General features: G+C 36.7%; 1 protein-coding gene across 1 annotated transcript in view; it reads right to left on the reverse strand.

Moving 5' to 3' along the window:
* Positions 1–3,916: 3,916 nt before the first annotated feature.
* stk10 (serine/threonine kinase 10) overlaps positions 3,917–20,794 on the reverse strand; it is a 91,045-nt gene continuing 74,167 nt past the window's right edge. Inside the window, exons 9-20 of the mRNA XM_074672595.1 lie at positions 20,117–20,464; positions 17,324–17,740; positions 11,306–11,430; positions 10,332–10,455; positions 10,050–10,229; positions 7,937–8,029; positions 7,727–7,856; positions 7,504–7,628; positions 7,160–7,348; positions 6,947–7,072; positions 6,738–6,851; positions 3,917–5,333 (exon numbers count right to left, since the gene is read on the reverse strand). Coding sequence (XP_074528696.1) covers positions 5,199–5,333; positions 6,738–6,851; positions 6,947–7,072; positions 7,160–7,348; positions 7,504–7,628; positions 7,727–7,856; positions 7,937–8,029; positions 10,050–10,229; positions 10,332–10,455; positions 11,306–11,430; positions 17,324–17,740; positions 20,117–20,464 — 2,106 coding nt within the window. The 3' untranslated portion in view covers positions 3,917–5,198. The remainder of the gene's footprint in view (positions 5,334–6,737; positions 6,852–6,946; positions 7,073–7,159; positions 7,349–7,503; positions 7,629–7,726; positions 7,857–7,936; positions 8,030–10,049; positions 10,230–10,331; positions 10,456–11,305; positions 11,431–17,323; positions 17,741–20,116; positions 20,465–20,794) is intronic.

A 20,794-nucleotide genomic window follows, 5' to 3' on the forward strand; every position in this document is an offset into this window, starting at 1 on the left:
ATCACCAAGTATTCTTTTCAAAAAAATTAAATTTAACAAATTTCAAGTTTTTCAAACAAATTTTGCAATTTTTTTTTTACAGTTTTAACTTGACAATTTTTTTAAATTCCATTTTTTTAATTTTTGCAAATGTGTTTTTTTACTTGAAATTTAAGTTTTTTTAATTTTTTCAAATTTCAGTTTTTTAATTTTTTTAAATTTCATTTTTTTATTTTTTGCAGATTTATTTTTTTATTTTTGCAATTTTTTTTAACTTTTTTTATTTTTGCACATTTATTTTATTTATTTTGGCTTTTTTCATTTTTACAAAGTTGTAAAATGTAAAGAAAATCTTTTTGCAAATTTAATACATAAAAATCTTTGGGTTTTTTTTATTTATGATTTTTTTTTTCTTTTTAATTTTGGCAATTTTTTTTTTTTTCAAAATTGTTTGAAATTTTTGAGGATTTATTTATTCTTTTTTAAACTTTTTGCAAATTTTCCTCTATTCCAAAATTTTTCAAAATCTCTGTATTTTATTTTTTAAGATTTCGGACATTTTAGAAATGTTTGGATATCTCATGTACAATTTGGTAAATTCAAAAAAACTCTCATTCAGATAGTTGTTTCCCAGATTTTAAGTATGTATAAAAAATTGAAACTTTGTTGTTTTTATTCTGAAGATGAATTAGATTGTGTGGCTCCTGAATGACTTTAATCGCCAGGTGAGCTGAAGTCAAAGGGACCCTATGGGAGTAAAGGTTGCAGACCCCTGCTCTAGGCTTTCAAATGCGTCTGATCAAAACGAGCGCACACGAACTCACCGGGGGAGTTCAGTGATTATATCTGGGCTTACGAGCGCTATAAGCAATCACTTAAAGAAACGTCTTTGCCAAGTAGAAGCTCTGTTTGTTATACTCCAGTCAAGCAGATTAGTCTTTGTGCCGTGTAACGCTTTCTTTGTCGACTGCTGGGTTCGTGTTGCAGCGACGTGTAACGTGTGTGCACTTTTCCAGTCGTTTCACATGAGGTCAGTTTGAGGTTTGCACATGCTTGAAGGAGGAGAGGAATGCTACAGTGCATCGTATTTCATAGTTTATCAACTTTTAAGTGTTTTTATACCCACTGTAACAAACATCCAGGAGTTTGAAGGTGAGGCAGGAGCGACAGAGAGGAAAGGGAAAAATGAGGATCTTGCAGATGTTTGATGGGAGACGTAGGAAAATTGGAGCTCTGCAGTGATTTGTGCAATGACTTACAGTATTGTAAATGTACAGTCTGTTCTTAACCGAAGTTTGGTGCTCAAATATCAGCAAAGTATGACCATTGTATAAAGTAATGTTTTACATTTATGCTTGACTGGTCTCAAGCATGGTCAGTACAGCAAATGATTTTTTATTGTACAGAGATGAGAGGCATATCTTCGCTGTTGTCACTTTTCTTTTGAGGCCCATCTGTCATTTTAACTCTGTAACAATAAGGAGAAATGAACGAGCAAAGAGAGAATGTTGGCGGTCGATGTGCAGTGTTTGCTTTTACATCAAAAAGTTGTTTCTGTGTTTTATTTTTTGATAAAAGAACAAGTCAAAAAAATGTGGTTCTGAAAACATTTCAAACATCTCATTTTGAATTTTCTGGGTTGGATTAAAACGTGTATTTTTATGATAAAACAGTCAGACAAGGCTAAAAGTTGTGACATGAATACTGTTCTGCTTCTGGTCGCTTTCAGTGTGATTCCAGCTTCCACGTTCCAGCTCATACAGAAATAACCACGTTTTAAAAACCTTTTATCATTCAGGTGTAACGTGTGGACAAAGGTAAGGAAGGTACAGTAAAGTGTGAGGCAGATGGGATTATTGAGTCATCATTTCAGTATTGTAATCTTATTTACTTTCTCCATGTATTTTCCTTTTCACTGAGTGTCCTTTTACTTTAAGTCAAATAAAGTTTCTGCTTTTTAAGTTGTTGTTCTCTTCCAAGTACATACACATAAAAAAATAGATACTCATCTTGTTTGTAAGAGACAATCAGAACAGGTTTGATTGAATGTTTTTTAAAAGCTCAAGCCCTCATATATATATATATATATATATATATATATATATATATATATATATATATGAGGGTCCGAGGTTTCTGCCCGTTAAAGGGAAGTTTTTCCTTGCCATTGTAACTTGCTAACTTGCTAAATGCTGCAAAGTCCTGTACTCATGGTGGATTAAGATAAGATAAGACTCCTTATCTTGTCTTGATGTTGGGTTTCTGCTAATAAAATTTTATTAACATTTACGGGTCTAGACCTGTAAATGTTTTTGTAAAGTGTCTTGAAATAACATTTGTTATGATTTGGCGCTATATAAATAAAGATTGAGATTGATATATATATATATATATATATATATATATATATATATATATATATATATATATATATATATATATATATATATATACATATATATATATATATACATATATATATATATATATATATATATATATATATATATATATATATATATATATATATATATATATATATATATATATATATATACATATACATATACATATATATATATATATATATATATATATATATATATATATATATATATATATATATTTTTTTTTTTTTTTCCCCCAAATTTGACAAAAGTCATTAAAAGACAGTCAAAAGAATTTAATTTCCTTTCAAAATTCTGACTGAAGCCCAAAGGAGAAAAAAGGCTGATCTAGAATCGGGGTAGTTTTTGTTTGTTTTTTCTTTTTCTTTCTTTCTTTCTTTCTTTCTTTCTTTCTTTCTTTCTTTCTTTCTTTCTTTCTTTCTTTCTTTTTCTTTTATTTTGTTTATTTATTTTGAGAGGGGTGTCATTAATAAATCAGTTTATGTTTTTTTTTTTTAATTGGTTATTTATTCATTTGGAGGGTATATTTTTTATTTTTGGGGCTTCTTCTTTTCATTTTATTATAGTAAGAAAGTAGAAAGATGAGTTTAACCTTGGGATTTTGACAGGAACCCAAGGGTTAAAAAAAAGACGATAAATTGGTTTCCTTTCAAAATTCTGGAAAAAGCCCTGAAGAGAAAGAAAAAAAAAAAGAGGAATTAGAGTTTTTTTATTTTATTTTTTTCTATTCTTTTCCTTCTTTCTTTCTTTCTTTCTGTCTTTTTTTTTCTTTTTTATTATTATTATTATTAATATTTAATTTTATTTTAATTTATTTATTTATCTTAATTCATTTATTTTTATTTGTTTATTTATTTATTAATTTTTTTTGGGGGGGGGGTATTTATTTATTTATTTATGGGTTTTTTTTGGTTTTCTTTGTTTTATTTCTTTTGTGTTTCTTTTAAATCTCTTTCAAAAACCCAAAGAGGATAAAATGCAAAATATAAAAAAAAAATATAAACTTGGATAAATAAGGGTTTGGCTTTCTTTTTCTTTCATTCCTTTTTTTTTGTCAAATTTGGTTTAAGCTGCAAATAAGAAAGAAAAAAAACACACAGGGTTGAACCTCACTTTTTAATCTGACAAAAAACCCTCAGGAAATGAAAAAAATATATATATATAAGGTAAGTCTTAAGTTTTTTTTTTCCAAAATTATTTCAAAAGATCCTAGCGTGATAAACAAAAAAAATGTATCAGTTTCTGTTTCATCAAAACCCTGACCCCCAAAAAATTTTAAGGGCTTTGCCTTAAGTTTTTTTTTTTAAATTCTCACAAAAATCCTAAGGTGAAAGAAAAAAAAAACTTAAGTGTTAGGCCTCAAGTTTTGTGAAAACTCTGGCCAAACGAAAAGTAAGGGTTAAATCTTGTGGTTTAAAATGTTAATAGAAGACACATTTAAAAGGCTTATGATGTATCATTACTGATGTACAAGTCATCTGACAATTTCAAACAATAAACTCCAAAATCTGATAATTAGAAAATCTGCCTTTATTAAGAGTTATTTACAACAGTGGTTCCTTCTGATACAGTTTCATTCCCACTCTCGTCCCTCCATACAAACATCATGTAAACTGAGGCAGAGAGGAAGGCATCGAAGGAGCAGAGAGACCGGACAGAGGAGACAATAAATTTAAATACTTAAAGAAAGTAAAGGGAGAGTCGGGGTGAAGCTGTACCTGATATCTGACCTGCTCCAAATAAATCTGAAGGCCACACCGCTGCCAAAACTTTGCCTCATGCAACAAGTTCCTCAGCTGCAAACTTAAGGTTTCACTTTATTAAAACATCAGATAGAAACGTTGTTCCTTACAAATTATACGAAGAGCTGTAATCCAAAACTATTGCTCTTCAAGGATAACATGAAGTAAAGCTTCTGTTTTTCAAAGCTTGGATCAGTTTCTGGGTCTGAACTGGTCTCAGTGCAAAGGAAGGCAAAGTTTAAGAAAATAAACCTCTTTAAGCTTAGCAAAGACATACGTGGGATATTGCACTTTGGTTAGCAGGCGGTGCCTTTACTGCACATGGTACAACAATTACACACTTAATACATTTCTTCAGTTCAAATCTGCTAAATCTGCTCGCTAACATCCTTCAGAGGACGACAGTATTCTGCTTTGGCTTTGTCAGTTCCCATCCAGTGTGACTGATTTTACAGTAAAATAACAAAGAAGAAAAATATATATTACAAAAGCATCACTTTGTGTATAAAATTAGATTCCCTTGTCTGTTAAAGTCTCAGAGTAAAATAATCATAAAAGAAACTTAAAGTCTGGATTTAGCCCCGCCCCCAGTAAGATACAAAATAAAAGCACTTCCTTCATACCATTGGCATTAGTTAAAAAAAGAGAAACTATCATTTGTAGCATATACAGTGATAAATCAGGTTGTTCTTTCTCTGTAAAAATAAATAAAGGCAGACGTCAGCTGCTGTCACAAACAGAAAGGAACAAAATCTCTTCTTTTTTCTGTGTTTTGGTCGTGCTGTGTGGAAGACGGCACGTTTAATATGGGAAAGATGAAAAGTGCTTCGTTTCTGTCACAACAATAGTTTGATGTCTTCAGCTCAAACCGACGAGGCCTGAACAGGAAGGAAAATAAAACGCAGCACGTCTTTCACATACTTTCTTTTTTTCAGGACGAGTTAAAACATAAATATTCACTAAAACAAAAACCCGATGGAAGGATAGGTGAGCCGCCGTTAGAGGCAAAGCGAGTAAGAACTGAGGCAGCAGGCAGGTGTGGGGAGCCTGGAGGTGTGTTTCTGCTGTTTTATGTTGTGGACGAGTCTTGGTAAGGCACGAACTTGGAGAGTTTATGAGGTGAGCTGGGGTTTGGACAGCTCTCGTTCATACTGAAGAACGCCTCCTGCTCCCTCTTCTTCATGCTGAGCTCCTCCTCAAGGGCCTGTGACGAGGGAGGAGGAGGAGGGGGAGGGGAGGAGGGGGAAGAAGGGGAGGAGGGGCAGGAAAGGGAGAAACGTGTTACTAACCATTCACATTAGATCTACGTCTGAGATCCTAAACTGGTGGGTCATGACCTGTTTTCTGCAGGGAAAACAAATGTAACGAAAAGTTTTTTTAATCAGCAGAGTGCTGTCAATTCACCCTTTAAAAGTAGGGTGTTTGTGTTTAAAAATAATACACGTTATGTCTAAGTTTTTTTTATTTCAAACAAATTTGCTAATTTTAAACTTTGCAAATGTTGTGACGTTTCAAGAAGTTCTGAAATTTTTCAATAAATTTGAAATTTCCAAAAATTTCCAAGACATACACTTGCAAAAAATTAAAAATTTGATTTCATAAAAAATTGCTTTGTTTTAAAAAAAAAAGAAAAAAAAGAGAATAAAAAAGGATTTAAAATAATTTGCAAAAATTGGCAGAATTAAAAAAAAAAGATAAAATTTCAAAAATTTGCAAAATCTTCAAAATAAATTTGATTTTTTTTTCTAAATTTGTAAAAAAAAATGTCAAGATATACAAGATATACAAATGCAAGGTATACAAAAATTTCAAAGACAAAAAAAAATAATATTTTCAAAAAATTGTTGAAAAAAATATGGGATTTAAAAAAAAAAAAAAGATTTCTTAAAAAAAATTGGCATTTAATTCTGGATTTGAATAAAAATATTAAGATTTATAAGATATACAATTGCAAGATACACAAAAATTTCCAAGATGTAGAATTGCAAAAGATTTAAAACATTTATTTAAAAAATTTACTTTATTTTAAAAAATTTGTTAAAAAAAAAAAGAAAAGAAAAAAAGGAAAATTTTTCAAAAAATGATTTGAAATTATTTGAAAAAAATGCAGAAATTTAAAAAATGTAATGTTTTTAAATTTCAAAAATTTGCAAAGTCTTAAAAAGATTTTTTTATTTTATAATTTGTAAAAAATGTCAAAAAACTTGAGATTACAAAAAAATTCAATAATTTAAAAAAAAGAAAGAAAGCTTTGTTGCAAGAGGTGATGCATATGTAGTTTAAGGCATAATTTTTATTTTCTGTGATTGTCTTAAATCATCAACACCCCCGTAAGAAAAATGAAAAAAAAAAAAAATCAATAATATTTTTTTTTTAGCTTCAAGGAGCTTGTCATACCCACTGTGCAAAGCTAACAACTGTGTCTCTTTTTAAATCTATTACCTTTTTTTACATTTTAAACTCTATTTTTGTACTTCTGTAAAAAACAAGCTTGTTTTTATGAAAAGCTGAAATATGAGAGTATATATTATATTTTTCCTTTTACAGCATCACCTTTGATGTAGTACTCTAAGGACTAGGGAGTGAGGAAGTTTTTTTTTCTCGTTACCTTCTTCCTGGGTTTCAGCTGATCCCTCCAGTCCTTCAGCAGCTGGTTGTTTTGTTCGTCTAAATATTTGAGCCTCTGAGTCTCGTTCTCGATCAACAGGTGACATTTTTCATTCTGAAACACAGAAACAAGCTCTTGTTAATTGTTTCCAGTTGTTGTGGAAGACGCAGGATGAAGATGATGAAGATGAGCTTCCTGTTCTTCCTCACCTGAAGCTGCTGCAACTCTCTGATGTTACTTTCACACTGACCGACCATCTCTCTCATCTGGTTCTCGTGTTTCTGCTGCTGATGCTGCCTCTCCGCCTTCTGACGCTTGTCCTCCTGAACGGAAAACTAAAGACGCACACAAAAAGGGCGTGAGGTCCTGAAACAATCTTATTCAGGCGTAAAATTAACTGAGACAACCTGTGATGGTCGTACCATTTTGATCTTCTCCCTGTCCTCAGAGGAGCTGCCTGTGGAGTTGATGCGGAGGCTCTTCTTGAACATGGCCATACGGGTTTTGGCCTCACTGCGCTGGATCTTAGGCAGACGGTTCTTCTCCTGCTGCTGCCGAGCTTTCAGGATCTCGATCATTCGATGGTTGTAGCACTGCATCTGTTCCAGCTCCTGCAACGACAGAAAATTACGTTAATACAAAGTTTCAGGGAAAAGGAACCAAGTCTGAAAATGTCGGAAAGCTAAATGAAGTCAAAGAAAAAAAAAAGAAATCTGTGTCTTTATTTACTGAAAAAACAACGAGGGATTTTAACCCCTTGCTCTACCTTCTCGTGTTTCTTGAGGAGTGAATGTCTCTGGAGGAAGTACTGATCTTTCAGCTGCTGCTTCAACAACTGGTGTCTCTCATGAAGGTTCTTCTCCTCCATTTCCCAAATCGTACCTTCACGCTCTGATGGAAACAAGCCGTGCAGAAAGAGCAGGTTAGTAAAACAGTAACACTTTGAATTCTTCATCCTGTGGTGAAGCTGTGCTGAAGAGTTTTTCCACCTCTGATCAGTTTGTGTTTCATGTCGAGGCACTTCCTCTCCGTCTCTGCTATTTCCCTCTTGTTGTTGGAGATGATCTTCTTCAGCGTGGCGTCCAGGTAATCTCTCTGAGCTGCCAGGAAGTTATTCTCCTAAAAAACAGAAAAAATATGAATCTAAAAAAGTTTTTAAGAGTTTATGTCTGAGTTTGAAAGACTTCCTGACAGCTCACCTCTCTGATCTTCATCTCCTGGAAGGCGTTCATCCTCTGCTTCAAGGATTCTTTACGCTGGTTTCTGGGCAGCTTATCCACAGACTGCTTCACCTGAACACATCACGACAAAAACATCAGCCTCTGCTGCTTATTCCCTTCTTTCTTTTCAAATATAAACCATACCCCCCTTGTGTTTTTTCGGACAACAAACAGACAAACAAAGAGATCCTGACAGATCGGTGATTTTGACAGAAGAGCCGAGGTCGAGACCTGACCTGGTCAGTCCCTTGGCCACGGTTTGGATGTGACGAGGCTATGAAGCTTGTTAGACTGTCAAAATCCATAATTTAGCCACATCATTGTTCAAGCCGCAGGGTTCAAAGCATGTGAAAAATTTAGCAGCTTATAGTCCACAAACTACGGTATTCAGTTTGCTTCAAAATGTTTATTTTGAAGCCACTACTTAAAAAAAAAAAAATTGGTTGGATCGCATTTTAAATGTTAAAAGTTTGACCATGAACACTTCCTTCTCTGGTTCATTAATTTGCTCAGTGGGCTGCTGTTATTACAGGCTTCTCTTAGCGATGCTTTGGCTCGCTGTTTCACTTTCTGCAGTTGGTAAATGTTTACTTCCTCTTAGGGATGGGTACCTTTCACATTTGAAACAATACGAACGTACGGATGCCCGGTACCTGGTAATCAGTATCGGTTCTCATCAGTATCAAATTTTGGTACTTTTTGTGTGTTAATGTGGTAATGAATATTAATTTGTTTTTGTTTTTTTGTTTATTTATTTATTTATTTATTTTTTATTTTTTTATTTAATAACAGGCGAGCATTCAAACAACCTATCATACATGGCAATATAGTAACATAATATCAAATAAGAAAACATAACAAACAACAAACAAACAAAACAAAACAAACAAAAATACGACAAGACAAAAAAAAAAAAAAAAAGGATCTCTTCAAATATTCAAGAAATAAGCATACAATAGCATCACAAGATAACAAAATAGCATGGCATCACCCTATAACATATGGAAGAGCAACATATAAAAGAATACAGTATTTATAATTATATATAATCCAACTCTTCTATCAAAAAGATTTTTTCCCATTTCATATTATGTGATGCTACTTTGCAAATATTTGTTGCAATTATTTTTCGCAATATATTTTTAAACCAACTCATATTTAGGCTAAATCTTGATTGAGCTTTTGATATAAATATTTGATTTGTTTATTAGTTAAGACCTCAAAGTTTTTCAATTTATCATATTTTGTTTATTAATATAAAAACTTGTTATGCTGAGTTCATGTTCAGCATGGAAAATCCCCTTCTCTTCCACTTCCTCACAGTCACAAGGATGCATTTAGGAACCTAAACTTTGGTTTTACATGAATTGGTACTTGGTACTATAGACCAGTGGTCCCCAACCTTTTTTTGCGCCATGGTTTAATGTCAGACAATATTTTCACAGACCGCCTCTTCTTCTGTCGCCTCACTGGCTCTTTTATCCTGCCTAAAGAAACTTTCTAAAGATGTTTGGTTTGGGAACACTCAGTCAACTTACTTTACTTTTCTTTGAAAAAAAAAAAAACCCTCCTGATGTCGACCTTTAAGTCATTGATCCTACTCAGTCAATATGCCTGGCTGCATGATGCTGCTGTGTGGTAGGAAACCAGGAAAATGCAGAGTGGAGTTCTGTTAATATTTGTATTCCCCTACTGATAAAGTGGAATGGATTTTAATGTGAAGTGGCTTTCTATGGGAAATCAGTAAATCACAGAGAGGATTTCTATTGATGTGGGTATTTTTCACAGATTTGAAGGCAAGACGGACACTAGCGTGAGAAATCGGGGGTGTGGCGTGAGTGCATGTGAAGCCAGTTAATTGTGTGTGTCTCACAGAATCTTTGTTAGCTTGCTAGCTCTGCTCCATAAACTTTATTTCACTCACTGCGTCAGGAGAAATAATTCTCCCACACAGCCTAACCACTACCAGGACTTAAGTATGTGCAAAAATGCCTTACTGCAGCAGTTACGGTATTGCAAAATCAGTTTTGTGGTAGCATGTTAAACTGGTGATGGTAATGAAACCTGTATACCACCCACTCCTACTGCGTACCTCCTTTTTCTTGTTTTTTAACTGATCCTGGAACTTGTGGTGCTCGCGTTCCTGATCAGCTTTGATGCGTTTGGTCTCGTCCTTGAGTTTGACGTTGTGGTCCGCCTCCATCTTCTCTATGGTCTGCTTCTGGTTCTTCTCCAGGTTCTCCAGCTCCACGTCGTAGTGCTTCTTCTTGGCCTGGGGATGACAGGAAGAGAAAAAGTGTTAACAACACTGATGAGCTTTAAAAGTGGAGGTGTGTTGAACAGCCGTTGGTGACTGAAGTGTGTTTTGACTCACATTCATTTCCTGGTCGAAGCGTCTCTGCATCTGCTCTCTCTGTGTTTCCAGTTTGGCGTTGAGACCAGCCTGAGCTCGGTGCTCCTCTTTCTGCAGCAGACGCAGCTCACGCAGCTCCTGACGCCTAAAAAAGACAAAATAAATTTAACAAATACTAAAAAAAACCTCTGTGTTAAAATTTCAAGGATGTCTCTAGTGTCTCGTTGCAGGTTAACGTCAGGCCACTTGTGCAATTAATGCCCCAAAAACATCAAAATTGGGCAAAAATTCCTTTAAAATTAGCTGATTTGACATTTTGAGATCATATTTATTTATCATGCAGCAAAAAGTGCAATAAAAGCATCTAAAGGAAGTTTAAATCCTGCAAAAAGAAGAAGTCTGCTGGAGTTACTTTTGCCACAGATTCAATGCCACACATCTACCACTAGATGGCAGGAGTAAAGCGTCAGGAGCTCCAGCAGGGTTCAGATGAAGTTCAGCTGTTTAACACTGTTGTTGCTGGACCTGATGTTTACCAGAAAAAACAACAAACTCTTAATGTCGCTGGACTCTTCTGCTCCTTTCATGAGAGCCTGCTTCAAGCAGTGACCAACACAGCTGACCTTAAAGTTTATATTTAGTCTGATCGGAGCACGGCTTCTTTTATTTTCCTCTTTTCTTTCTCTAGACAGTTTATCAAAAAGATACCGTGACCAAAATTAGTCTTTTTCTGTAAATGTTTAGTTTTTTTTTTTAACCCAATCCCCGGGGGCTAAAGCCCAGAAGAGAAATAATCCTGAAATAGTTTGAGAGGAGTAAAAGTAACATCCCACAAACCACACATCACAGACAGACCCTGAGCTCATGCTTCTAAATCAAACAGAGTACAAACTGATCAGTTTTTTACAAATAGAGAAAAAGACAGAAAAGAAATGGACAGTGTTAGTTTGATTGTTAGAGAAATAAAGTCTGTGAGCTAAATTTCTTCCGCTTACCTCAGGAATCTCATCTCCTCGTCTTTCTTCTCATCATCCCTGATGATCTTTGAGGTGGTCACACTCACCTCCACCCCGTCAATAACAAACTTCCTGGTTCGCTTCAGAGTCTTGCTGGAGAAGTCCTGAGGGGTGGACAGGGAAGGTCAAAGGTCAAAAAAAGGGATGAGATTCAATCAAATCTTAAGTACAAGACAAATCTTTCTTTCTCTGATGTCGCTGAAAACTCTGTGCAGAGGATTTGATGCTAGTTTCTGGTTTAGAGACACAGTAGGATCAAAGGTTTGGCATGAAATTGAAAATCCAGTTCTTAAAGTCTAAAAATCTGAATTTATAAAGCAGAGCTGACTGAGTCACAAACAAACTAACAACTAACTAATAAGCTACATATTGTGTGTTATATTAGTAGCTATTAATGGTACCAATAGCTAGCTAGCTGCTAGCTTTAGTCAAAGAGGATTTATTAGCCACAAAAATCCCGTAACATTTATACAAAACAGGTTTCATAACTCATAACTAAGGATGTAACGATACTCTCAGCTAATGTTTCAAAACGATTTCTGATACTTGGTTAAGGATGCGATTTTATCACGATTTTTTAACAGGATGAGTTTTCAGACAAAATATGACTGAAACATTTTTTTTTTATCACTGCTGCAACTGCAAAACACAAACCATGCAATGAATGCAAAATTTTGAACACACTCTCACACACAAATATTAATGTATAAAAACCAAAGAATATGTTTTCTCTTATTTGAAATAAATCAAAGCGATTTCCCTTTTAAATTCTCCGAGGTAGGATTAACTGTGCACTTGAAATTGTTTTTTTTTTTTTCTTAAATAACAAAAAATAAATTAATAAAATAAATAAAGAACTTCTGGAAAAATCTCACATCAAAATAACGATGAATAATGCAAATTAACAAAATCTCTTCAGATTAAAAGTCTCAGATTTGATTGTGTTTCTAGTTAAGGATTTTATGTTTTTGTTTTCTTTTTTAAGGAAAGACAGCCATCTTCTGTTTAAAAAAGGTATTGCAATTTATTCATCATATTATATTATATATTTATTTTTTATATATTTTTTATCTGAGCCGATTTGAATTTTCCCACATTTGCATTGATGTTTAACTGTCTTGCGATGCATCATTACAACCGTACTTCTAACATACAGCTAACTTTGACACAAAGTTATAAAGAATTTTAAACAATACTTAGCCAATTTAGCATTCATGGTAAAAAGAGGTAAAAAAAAAAAAAAAAAGTTTATGGAGCAGAGCTAGCAAGCTAACAAAAAAGTCTTGTGCACATATTATTTACAGTGAAGCTAAAGTTGCCTCTGGGTAGCTGCTAGCCTTATTTAAAGAATTCATTAGCAACACAGATCACACCTAACATGATCTATGATAGAAAGCTAACTGTGTCGAACGTCACTAAGAACTTTATAGCAATACTAAGTTGCTATGTTGCTAGGTGCTGCCCTGTTGGCTATGGCTGCCTTTTGTATTTTGAGTGGATCATTACTTTGTTTGGCTTATTTTTTGGTCATGGACCCCAAACTGGTTTTGTCTTCAGTGATATTTTTACTACTTTTTCTCCTGTGTTTGTCTGGAGATCCTACTTGTAACCATGGTCACATTGCTTACATGTGAAATCAGCTGTTAGCAGCCTGTAGCATGTCAATGCTAACTGGTGCAAGGCCTGATGTTTCCCCACAAGGTGAGGAGAAGGAGGTGAGGACGACGTGCTGGTTCTCCGGTGTGAGCTAAGAAGTCACGACATGGACCTGTCCTTCCATCCATCGTTATTGGGAACGTAAGATCTATCTCCAATAAGATGGACGAGCTAGCCATGCTAACCTAGCAACAGAGGGAATACCAAGGCAGAGTAGCATCATGCTAGTCACAGACATTGCTAACGGAGCTAACATCAGACACCAACGCCACATTGGAAGAGCTTCACCTGCTGTGCGCAGACAGGATCCAGTCACGTCAGGATAGCTGCTAGCTTCAGAGCTGCTTTTCTTAAATGAACCTGTTCATAATGTTTGACTCTACAGTGTCTGTATCTGGTTAAAAGAGAAGCATCTGTGGCTTAATGTGTGTTGACAAAGCCATTAATATTCCTGTCAGTCTGGTTCTACTGTAACAATCAGAGAGATGTTTCCATTTGTTTCTGTCAGTGGGAGCGCCGTGCAGGAAGTAACAGTCTAATAACTCAACCGCATCATGTAAGAGTCACACACAGCGACTTCTCAAGTCTTCATAACACTGAATGAAAAGCCTGGTGAAATTTGTTGCATTGGATTTTTTATCATCGGCACTCAATAAACAGGGCAGTGACCTTTTCACTGCTCTCTGATCAAAGGTGAATAAACTCTAATCTGGGGGGTACGAGCACAGCAGCACAGGTCAAACAAATACATGAAAGCATGTCAGAATTAAACTTGAATGTCACCCTCCAATAGATAAAAAAAAAAAAATGTGCTTTTTGATTTTATGTAACATGCAGGATGGATGAAACATTTCCACAGCGCTGTGCTCTTTATTCCCTTTCTCGTTGGCTGACACATTTACAATAGCAATAAATCCATGTGCTTGTGTGTTTGAGTGTATTATTAAGTGCACGCTGACACTATAATCAGAGGACATGTGGGTCATTCTGTGGCTCAGCTGTGTTATCATGACTGAAGCTCCACGTGATGGTGTTTCCTATTAGTCTTCATTCACAGAAAACACACACACAAACAGATCTCCTGTAAACTCTTCTGCAGACAAACACAAACGTCAGAGCGCTCCTGTCTGAAAACAAAGACCGCTCACTGACTCTGACGGCAGGCTGCTGAATAATCTGTTCTGGAAAAACTTAACATGCCACAAACAGGCAGCACTCCACACACGGTCAATAGGATTTCTATCATGGTCAGTCCATAAGCATCCAGAAGCAGCAGAGAAACAATGAGCCTCATAGAAACTTCCATTCACTCTGCTGAATGCTGGACTGTGCCCACACAAAGGCCACTGTCCGACCCCATGAATGGCAGCAAATGTTGCAGATTCTGCTGCAGAAAGACGAAGTGTCTGATAATAAAATGGGATCCCTCATCTCACCCTGCAGCTTCCTTTCTGAGACTGTAAGGCTGGGGAAACATTTGGTGACTGTTAACTGAGACTAACGAGTGGTTTCCTGCTTTAATAACTTCACATTTCAACTGCTTGGTCAAAGCTAACGTTTAGCTATTACGTAGCTTAGCACAAAAAATACAGCAAAGCAACAGGATGAGTCATGATTTGAAATTCAGTCAATCAATCAATCAATCTTTATTTGTATAGGGCCAAATCATAACAAACGTTATCTCAAGACACTTTACAAAAACATTTACAGGTCTAGACCCGTAAATGTTAATGAAATTTCATTAGCAGAAACCCAACATCAAGACAAGATAAGGAGTCTTATCTTAACTAAATCCACCATGAGTACAGGACTTTGCAGCATTTAGCAAGTTACTATGGCAAGAAAAACTTCCCTTTAACGGGCAGAAACCTCGGACAAAACCAGATTCATGTTAGACAGACATCTGTCTTGACTGTGTTCACCAAATATCTATGACTTTATCAAAAACAGAATAGCTTTATGAATATTATCTAATCAAAAAATGACAATCTTTCATCATTTTTACCAACGCCTAGTTGTAATACTGTATTCCTGCCAGATGGTGGCTGTAGCATCTTCCAACAGTTTGCTAACAATTAAATAACAAGAGAAGAAGAATGATGACTGCATCAAATAGCAAAAGAAGAAGAAAACTTAAGCATCTGTCCCAAGAAGTCTGATAGCAGCACACTGCTGCTTCAACTAGGGATAGACACATTATCATCCAGACCGATATTTAGCATTTTGAAGCATATCAGCATCTGCATATGTTTTATTCCGGTAGCAGATAAGGAATTAAATATAAGACAGTGTTATTTTGGCTCCATTACAGCCGTGCCTCTCTGTGTGCAGTCACTATTCTGTCTGACCATCTGATTGGTGACACGCAGAGACAGTTTTTGGAAACTTGACTTACTTAAGAACAGTGTTTCTCAAAGTGGGATCTCAGGACCCCGAGGGGTCCACGAACCATCGCTTGGGGGTCCATGGAATAATTTAAAAAAATAAATGAAAGCAAAAATGTGCTAAATCATTGAAAAAGTATATCAACAAACTGAGATCTCCTGAACCAATCAAAATCAGCTGCTTTCCGACACTCCTGCCCAACTTAGTTTCGTCCCCTGAGATCAATTTTCATATGATAGTGACATGTCTATCGCTTCATAGTGCATAACAACAGAAAAAGCAAAACACACCCTGGCGCAGTGGAGTGCACAGACTTTTCAAAGAGCAGGGGCGAAAAGAGGAAAAAAAAGACACACACAGCATGTGTTTTTGTCACCTAAGAGGGCAGCTAACCATCCAAAAGGGCAGTTTATGGTGTTTTGCCGACCAGGAGGCCACTTTGGCACACGTTTTGGCTCCTGAGAGGTCACTTCAGTGCATTTTTTGGCTTCAAAGAGCTAAGCTAAGCTAATTATTGTTACAATAATGAGGGGGGTCCTTGGAAAAATGTCCAACCTGAAAGGGGACCATGGTCAAAAAATGTTTGAGAACCCCTGCTGTAGAAAACTTTATGGGGGTTTTTATCTTTTTATGTTTTCATTTAACTTTATTAGACAGCTGCTTATCCTGGAAGCTAATTAATAAACATATGCTTAAAGACATTTAAACAAAGTTAAGCCTCAAAATATTAAACAGGCCTCGTCTCTGCCTGTTTTTAAATCCCTCCTCAAGACCCATATTTTCTCCCTTGCCTTTATTGCACAGTAGCTGGCGATTGTATTATTATAATTATTATTAATCTTGTATTTTATTTTATTTTGATTGCTTCTTCTGCATTTTTTATTCATTTTAATTTGTTTTATGCCTTTTAAATTGTTCCTTGTCTTTGAAAATTCATTTTACTAATGTTTTATATCTATTCTTTTATCTCGTATTTTATTTATTCTCCTGTACAGCACTTTGTTGCAACTATGGTTGTTTTTTAAAGAGCTTAATAAATAAAGTTGGATTAGATAGGATTGGTATTATCCTAAATTTTGATGCCAATATTTAATTGGCAAATGAATATCGGCTTGAAATATCGGTTATCAGCTTCCTTGACTCTTGATAATCAGTATCGGCCCTGAAAAAAACATATCAGGTGATATCTAGCTTTAACCACCAAATAGATGCCTGTAACTACTGACTTATACTTTAAATTGGAATGCCATTTCTAAAAAGGGTAATGGAAAAACAAATGTTAGCACAGCAATCATTGCAGAGGCTAATCTTAAACGCATAGATTAAAATCAATACAGTGAATTAAGTTAACGGACTAAACGAGCCAGAAGCAAACAAAGCATTCAGTCAATGAATTTAAAGTAGCTCATACATGTAGCTTGACTGATCTCAAAAGCCCTTTTCACAAGTTCGAGGAGCGTTATTCACACCTCTGTCAGACGTAGAAACAAAGAAGAGACATGAGCAAGAAGAGACCTAAGTATGTGCAACAACTCGACCCAACAACTCCTGGATTTCTGAGCCTGAACTCACAGGAACTCTGTGCACTTGCTGCATCTGTCCTAAGTGTAATGTGCAGTGCAAGCCTAATAGAAGACAGGCTCTGCTCTGTCTGTCAGATGGTCCACACCCACACCCCAAAACACAACACAATGCACTTTCAGTTCCTCTGCGGGTACTGAGAAATAGTTTTTCCAAGGAGGGGTTTTTCAGCCGAGGCAGGGAGTTGTCTCTGCACCACTTTCACACTTCAGCGCTCGTCTATTTCCTCTTAAAAGACGCTTTTTCTCTGGCACATTCAGTGAATGAAGGACATCCTGAGTTCATTCATCCTCACTTCATCAATGAACCATTACTGGGCGCTTTTTTAAAACTTCAACAGAAAGACTAAAGGAGTTTTTCTCTGCTCGTACTCACCCTTGACGACAGTGTGATGATGTCCTTGTTGATGGACATGTCCATGCTCTCAGACGCCATGCTGCCGCTATAAGACGACCGTTTGGTGATCACCCCTCCATTGATGTACGGCGATATGGTCTCAGAGTTTCCTGTAGATGTTCGCTCTGGGGTTCCTTTGACGAGATTTCCGTTTAACCCAGATCGCGGCATGGGTACGGGTGCAGGGGAGGATGAAGCAGCTGGGATAGGTATGGGAGCAATGATGGCCGCAGCTGCTACGCCGCCGTTGGCCTTGGCGCTACTCTCGTCCTCCGTCACCTGGACTTTGGGTACCTGTGGGTCTGTTGAGTCTATGATGATGTCAACATGCTCCTCTGACGCCTCCTCCTTGGGGAGAGACGGTGGTTTTTCTGCTTCTTGCGACTCCTCAGCAACCTGAAATATGACATTTAGCATTACTGCCTTAAAGGGGCCATAACAACAAGACGTCTGGCATTGGCAGAGAAGATTTGGCCAATTTTTCATACTCAGCTCTGCTGTTCAAGTCACCATTTAAGAGAGAAATAAACAGGCTTTACAACTGTCTAAGGTTTAATGCCAAGAAGCGTTGTTATAACAAAGAAATAAAGAGACTAGGGGTGGGCGATATGGCCTAAAATTCATATCAAGGTATTTTTCCTTCACATTGCGATAACGGTATCGATATCGTGGTTTTTCATCATGTAAAAAAGTCTTTTCAAAACCTGATTCTGACTCTGTTCTGTGTTATAAGTGAACACATCCTACCTCGCAGGTGAAAAATGTTTAATACTGTGATAGAAAAAGGCTTTTCCCCACAGTGTGCTTTTAGATGAGAAGCTTAAAGTCCACTGTACTGGTGAACAAACTGGGTCTGAAGAATTAAGAATACCTACAGAAAAAAACAACTTTTTGCATTTTATTTAAAAAAAAAATGTTAAAATTAACATAATTAACTAGTTTTTCTTGTCATGAGTTTTCCTAAATTTATGTTCAGTCTGTTTTCTGAAGCCTGTAAGGTTGTGTAACGAAGCACGAAGCGGCTGTGGCATGAGACAGAACATTTCACTGACATGTTTTTTTCCACTGCTATCGTGTGTATCACGTGTTTTTTCAGACAACAAACAGCCACAGAGATTCTAGCGTTTCCGTTACACTTTCCCCCAAAATATAAGTGATATTTCTGAAGTTTCGATAAAGAACAATTGCGCCTCGCCGGTGTTTCCATTACGACCAGAATTGCTCAAACTTTTAGACCGCGATGAACTCAAAAAAGGCAGGAACAAAACACTGAATGAAAATCATAATCTCCAGCTCTCATACTCTCTCACACACACACACACACACCTTGGCCCCTCCCTCCTCCTGCTGCTCTCTGACTCTGACCGTCTCACAGCCGTCCTGATGCCTTCACAAGTGTCGGTCAAAAACACAAACAACCCTAACCCTACATTGAACATATAAATAAGAGCAGAGCTAATAAAATATGAACACTGGAGTCTGTTTGTGCGGCAGTGGACGCGTACGAGGAGGTGAGGGAGGAGCACTGTTATGACAACGTGCGGAAAAGGTGTTTCCACAGCACTTTTGCGACAAAGTTCAGTATAGAAATTTCGGAAAAACCACCTCATGAGAACGTAGAAACTTTTTATCGAAATTTGAGAGGTTTTTCAAAAATGTGGTGTTGCCATTATCGTTTCTTTATTGTAATATTTAGGTTTTGTGCAATTCTAGGTGTAATGTTAACCCAGCTACTGACAGATTGGTGATTTTGACTGAAGAACAGAGGGCGACAGTTCGGACTCAGAGCCTGAACCACGACCAAAAAAACAAAAACTTGGTCTACAGCTTAATCAATCCAAGGTGGGATTCATGAATCATTTAATGCTGTTTTAAGATATTTATCATTATCACTCACAAGGAGTAATAACAACAACCACATGCTGTGGCTCTGGACAGCGCTCAGGCTTCATCCTCAGAACAGGAGTCTATCAAAGGCATTTTCAGCTACATGTTTATTGGTCAAAAAAAGTGAAAACAAACTTTTAGCAAACTAGCAAAATGCTTGTTGTCCCTTTCCCATCAGCAGAAACACCTGCTGACATAACAGCGGTCACTCTGTCCGGACGCACCGGAGCAGGCTGGCTATTGATGCCTAAACTCTGTCAAAACTTGGCAAAACTTATATTTTTCGTTGGCATGTATTTTAATGATAACAAAAATAATTGAGAAATGTATTCGTTTTAATGCTACGAGGGTATGAAGCTCCTTAGACCGTAAAAATCCGTAATTTAGCCGCACTATTGTTCAAGCCGCGTTGTTCAAAGCGTTGATGTTTTGAAAAATGTAGCGGCTCGCAGTCTGCAAGCTACAGTTTCAGTTTGCTTCAAAATGTTTATTTTGATGCCACTACTTTTGTTAAAAAATGGTTTTATCACATTTTAGGTTTTGACACTTTCCTATAAGTGTTATCACACGCACACCAGCTGTTTCGCTTTCTGCACACGGTAAATGTTTACATCGTCACGTCACTGACTCAGTGCTACTGGACTTAAAGGTGGATTTTCAGAACGGCTGTGGCAGAAACGTGTCGTCTCACGTCAGGAGAAATAAATCTCCCACATAGATTAACCACTACTTGGACTAAATGTGTAACAATACTTTACCGCGGTAATAACGGTATTGCAAAATTCATTTCATGGCAACATATGATGCCGGTGACGGTGATGAAACCGGTATACTGTCCACCCAGAAAAGAGACCATAACAATATTGAAATCTAAACTCTAAATACCTTCTCCTCCTCTGGCGTTGGTGTATTCTTCCCATCCTCAATCCCTGAATCTGAGCTGGACGTCTTTGTTGACACCTCGCTTTCCGACTTCTCCGACTCGATGGTGACTTCATCCGCCAGTTTCTCCTCGGCCTCTTCCTCCGCCGCCTTCGGAGGAGGATTCTGCCTCGGCAGGGGAACGGGGACCACCATGACGGAGCCTGGCTGTTCCTCTGTTTCTGCGTCCGACCCCTTTCTTGGGGAGGGTATTGGTGTGGTTGGGGAGGGCGTGGTGGGGCTCGGGGTGTCTGCGGGGTGGTCTCCTTCCATACTGGTCTGACTGGTCTGGCATGGCTCCTTTCCTGGAGACTAAAGGAATCAAAGAGAGGTGTAGTTTTGCATGGATGTGACAGATTCTTTGATGCTTTGAGACTTTTAATTTAGTGATTTGATGAAAAAGAAAAAGAAATCAGAGTTACAGAGCAAGGATCACTCTTACAGGTAGTTGAGATGTCACGTTTTAATGTTATTTATGAAAATATAGCTTTCAAGCTAACGTTAGCAGTGCGTACACCATGCTTGTTCACTCTTGAGTTATTTTTCCAGAATGTTCTGCTCTCATTTAGACTCAGGTGAAATGCTTCAATCTGCCTTTAGCCCATCGCTAAGTGCTTCCTCCGGGCGTCACTTCTCCAATGA

This window comes from Halichoeres trimaculatus, unplaced genomic scaffold, assembly GCF_033239565.1.
Source record: "Halichoeres trimaculatus isolate MK-OKI-2021-1 unplaced genomic scaffold, fHalTri1.1 fHalTri1_scaffold_6, whole genome shotgun sequence".
In the NCBI taxonomy this organism is placed as follows: Eukaryota; Metazoa; Chordata; class Actinopteri; order Labriformes; family Labridae; genus Halichoeres; species Halichoeres trimaculatus.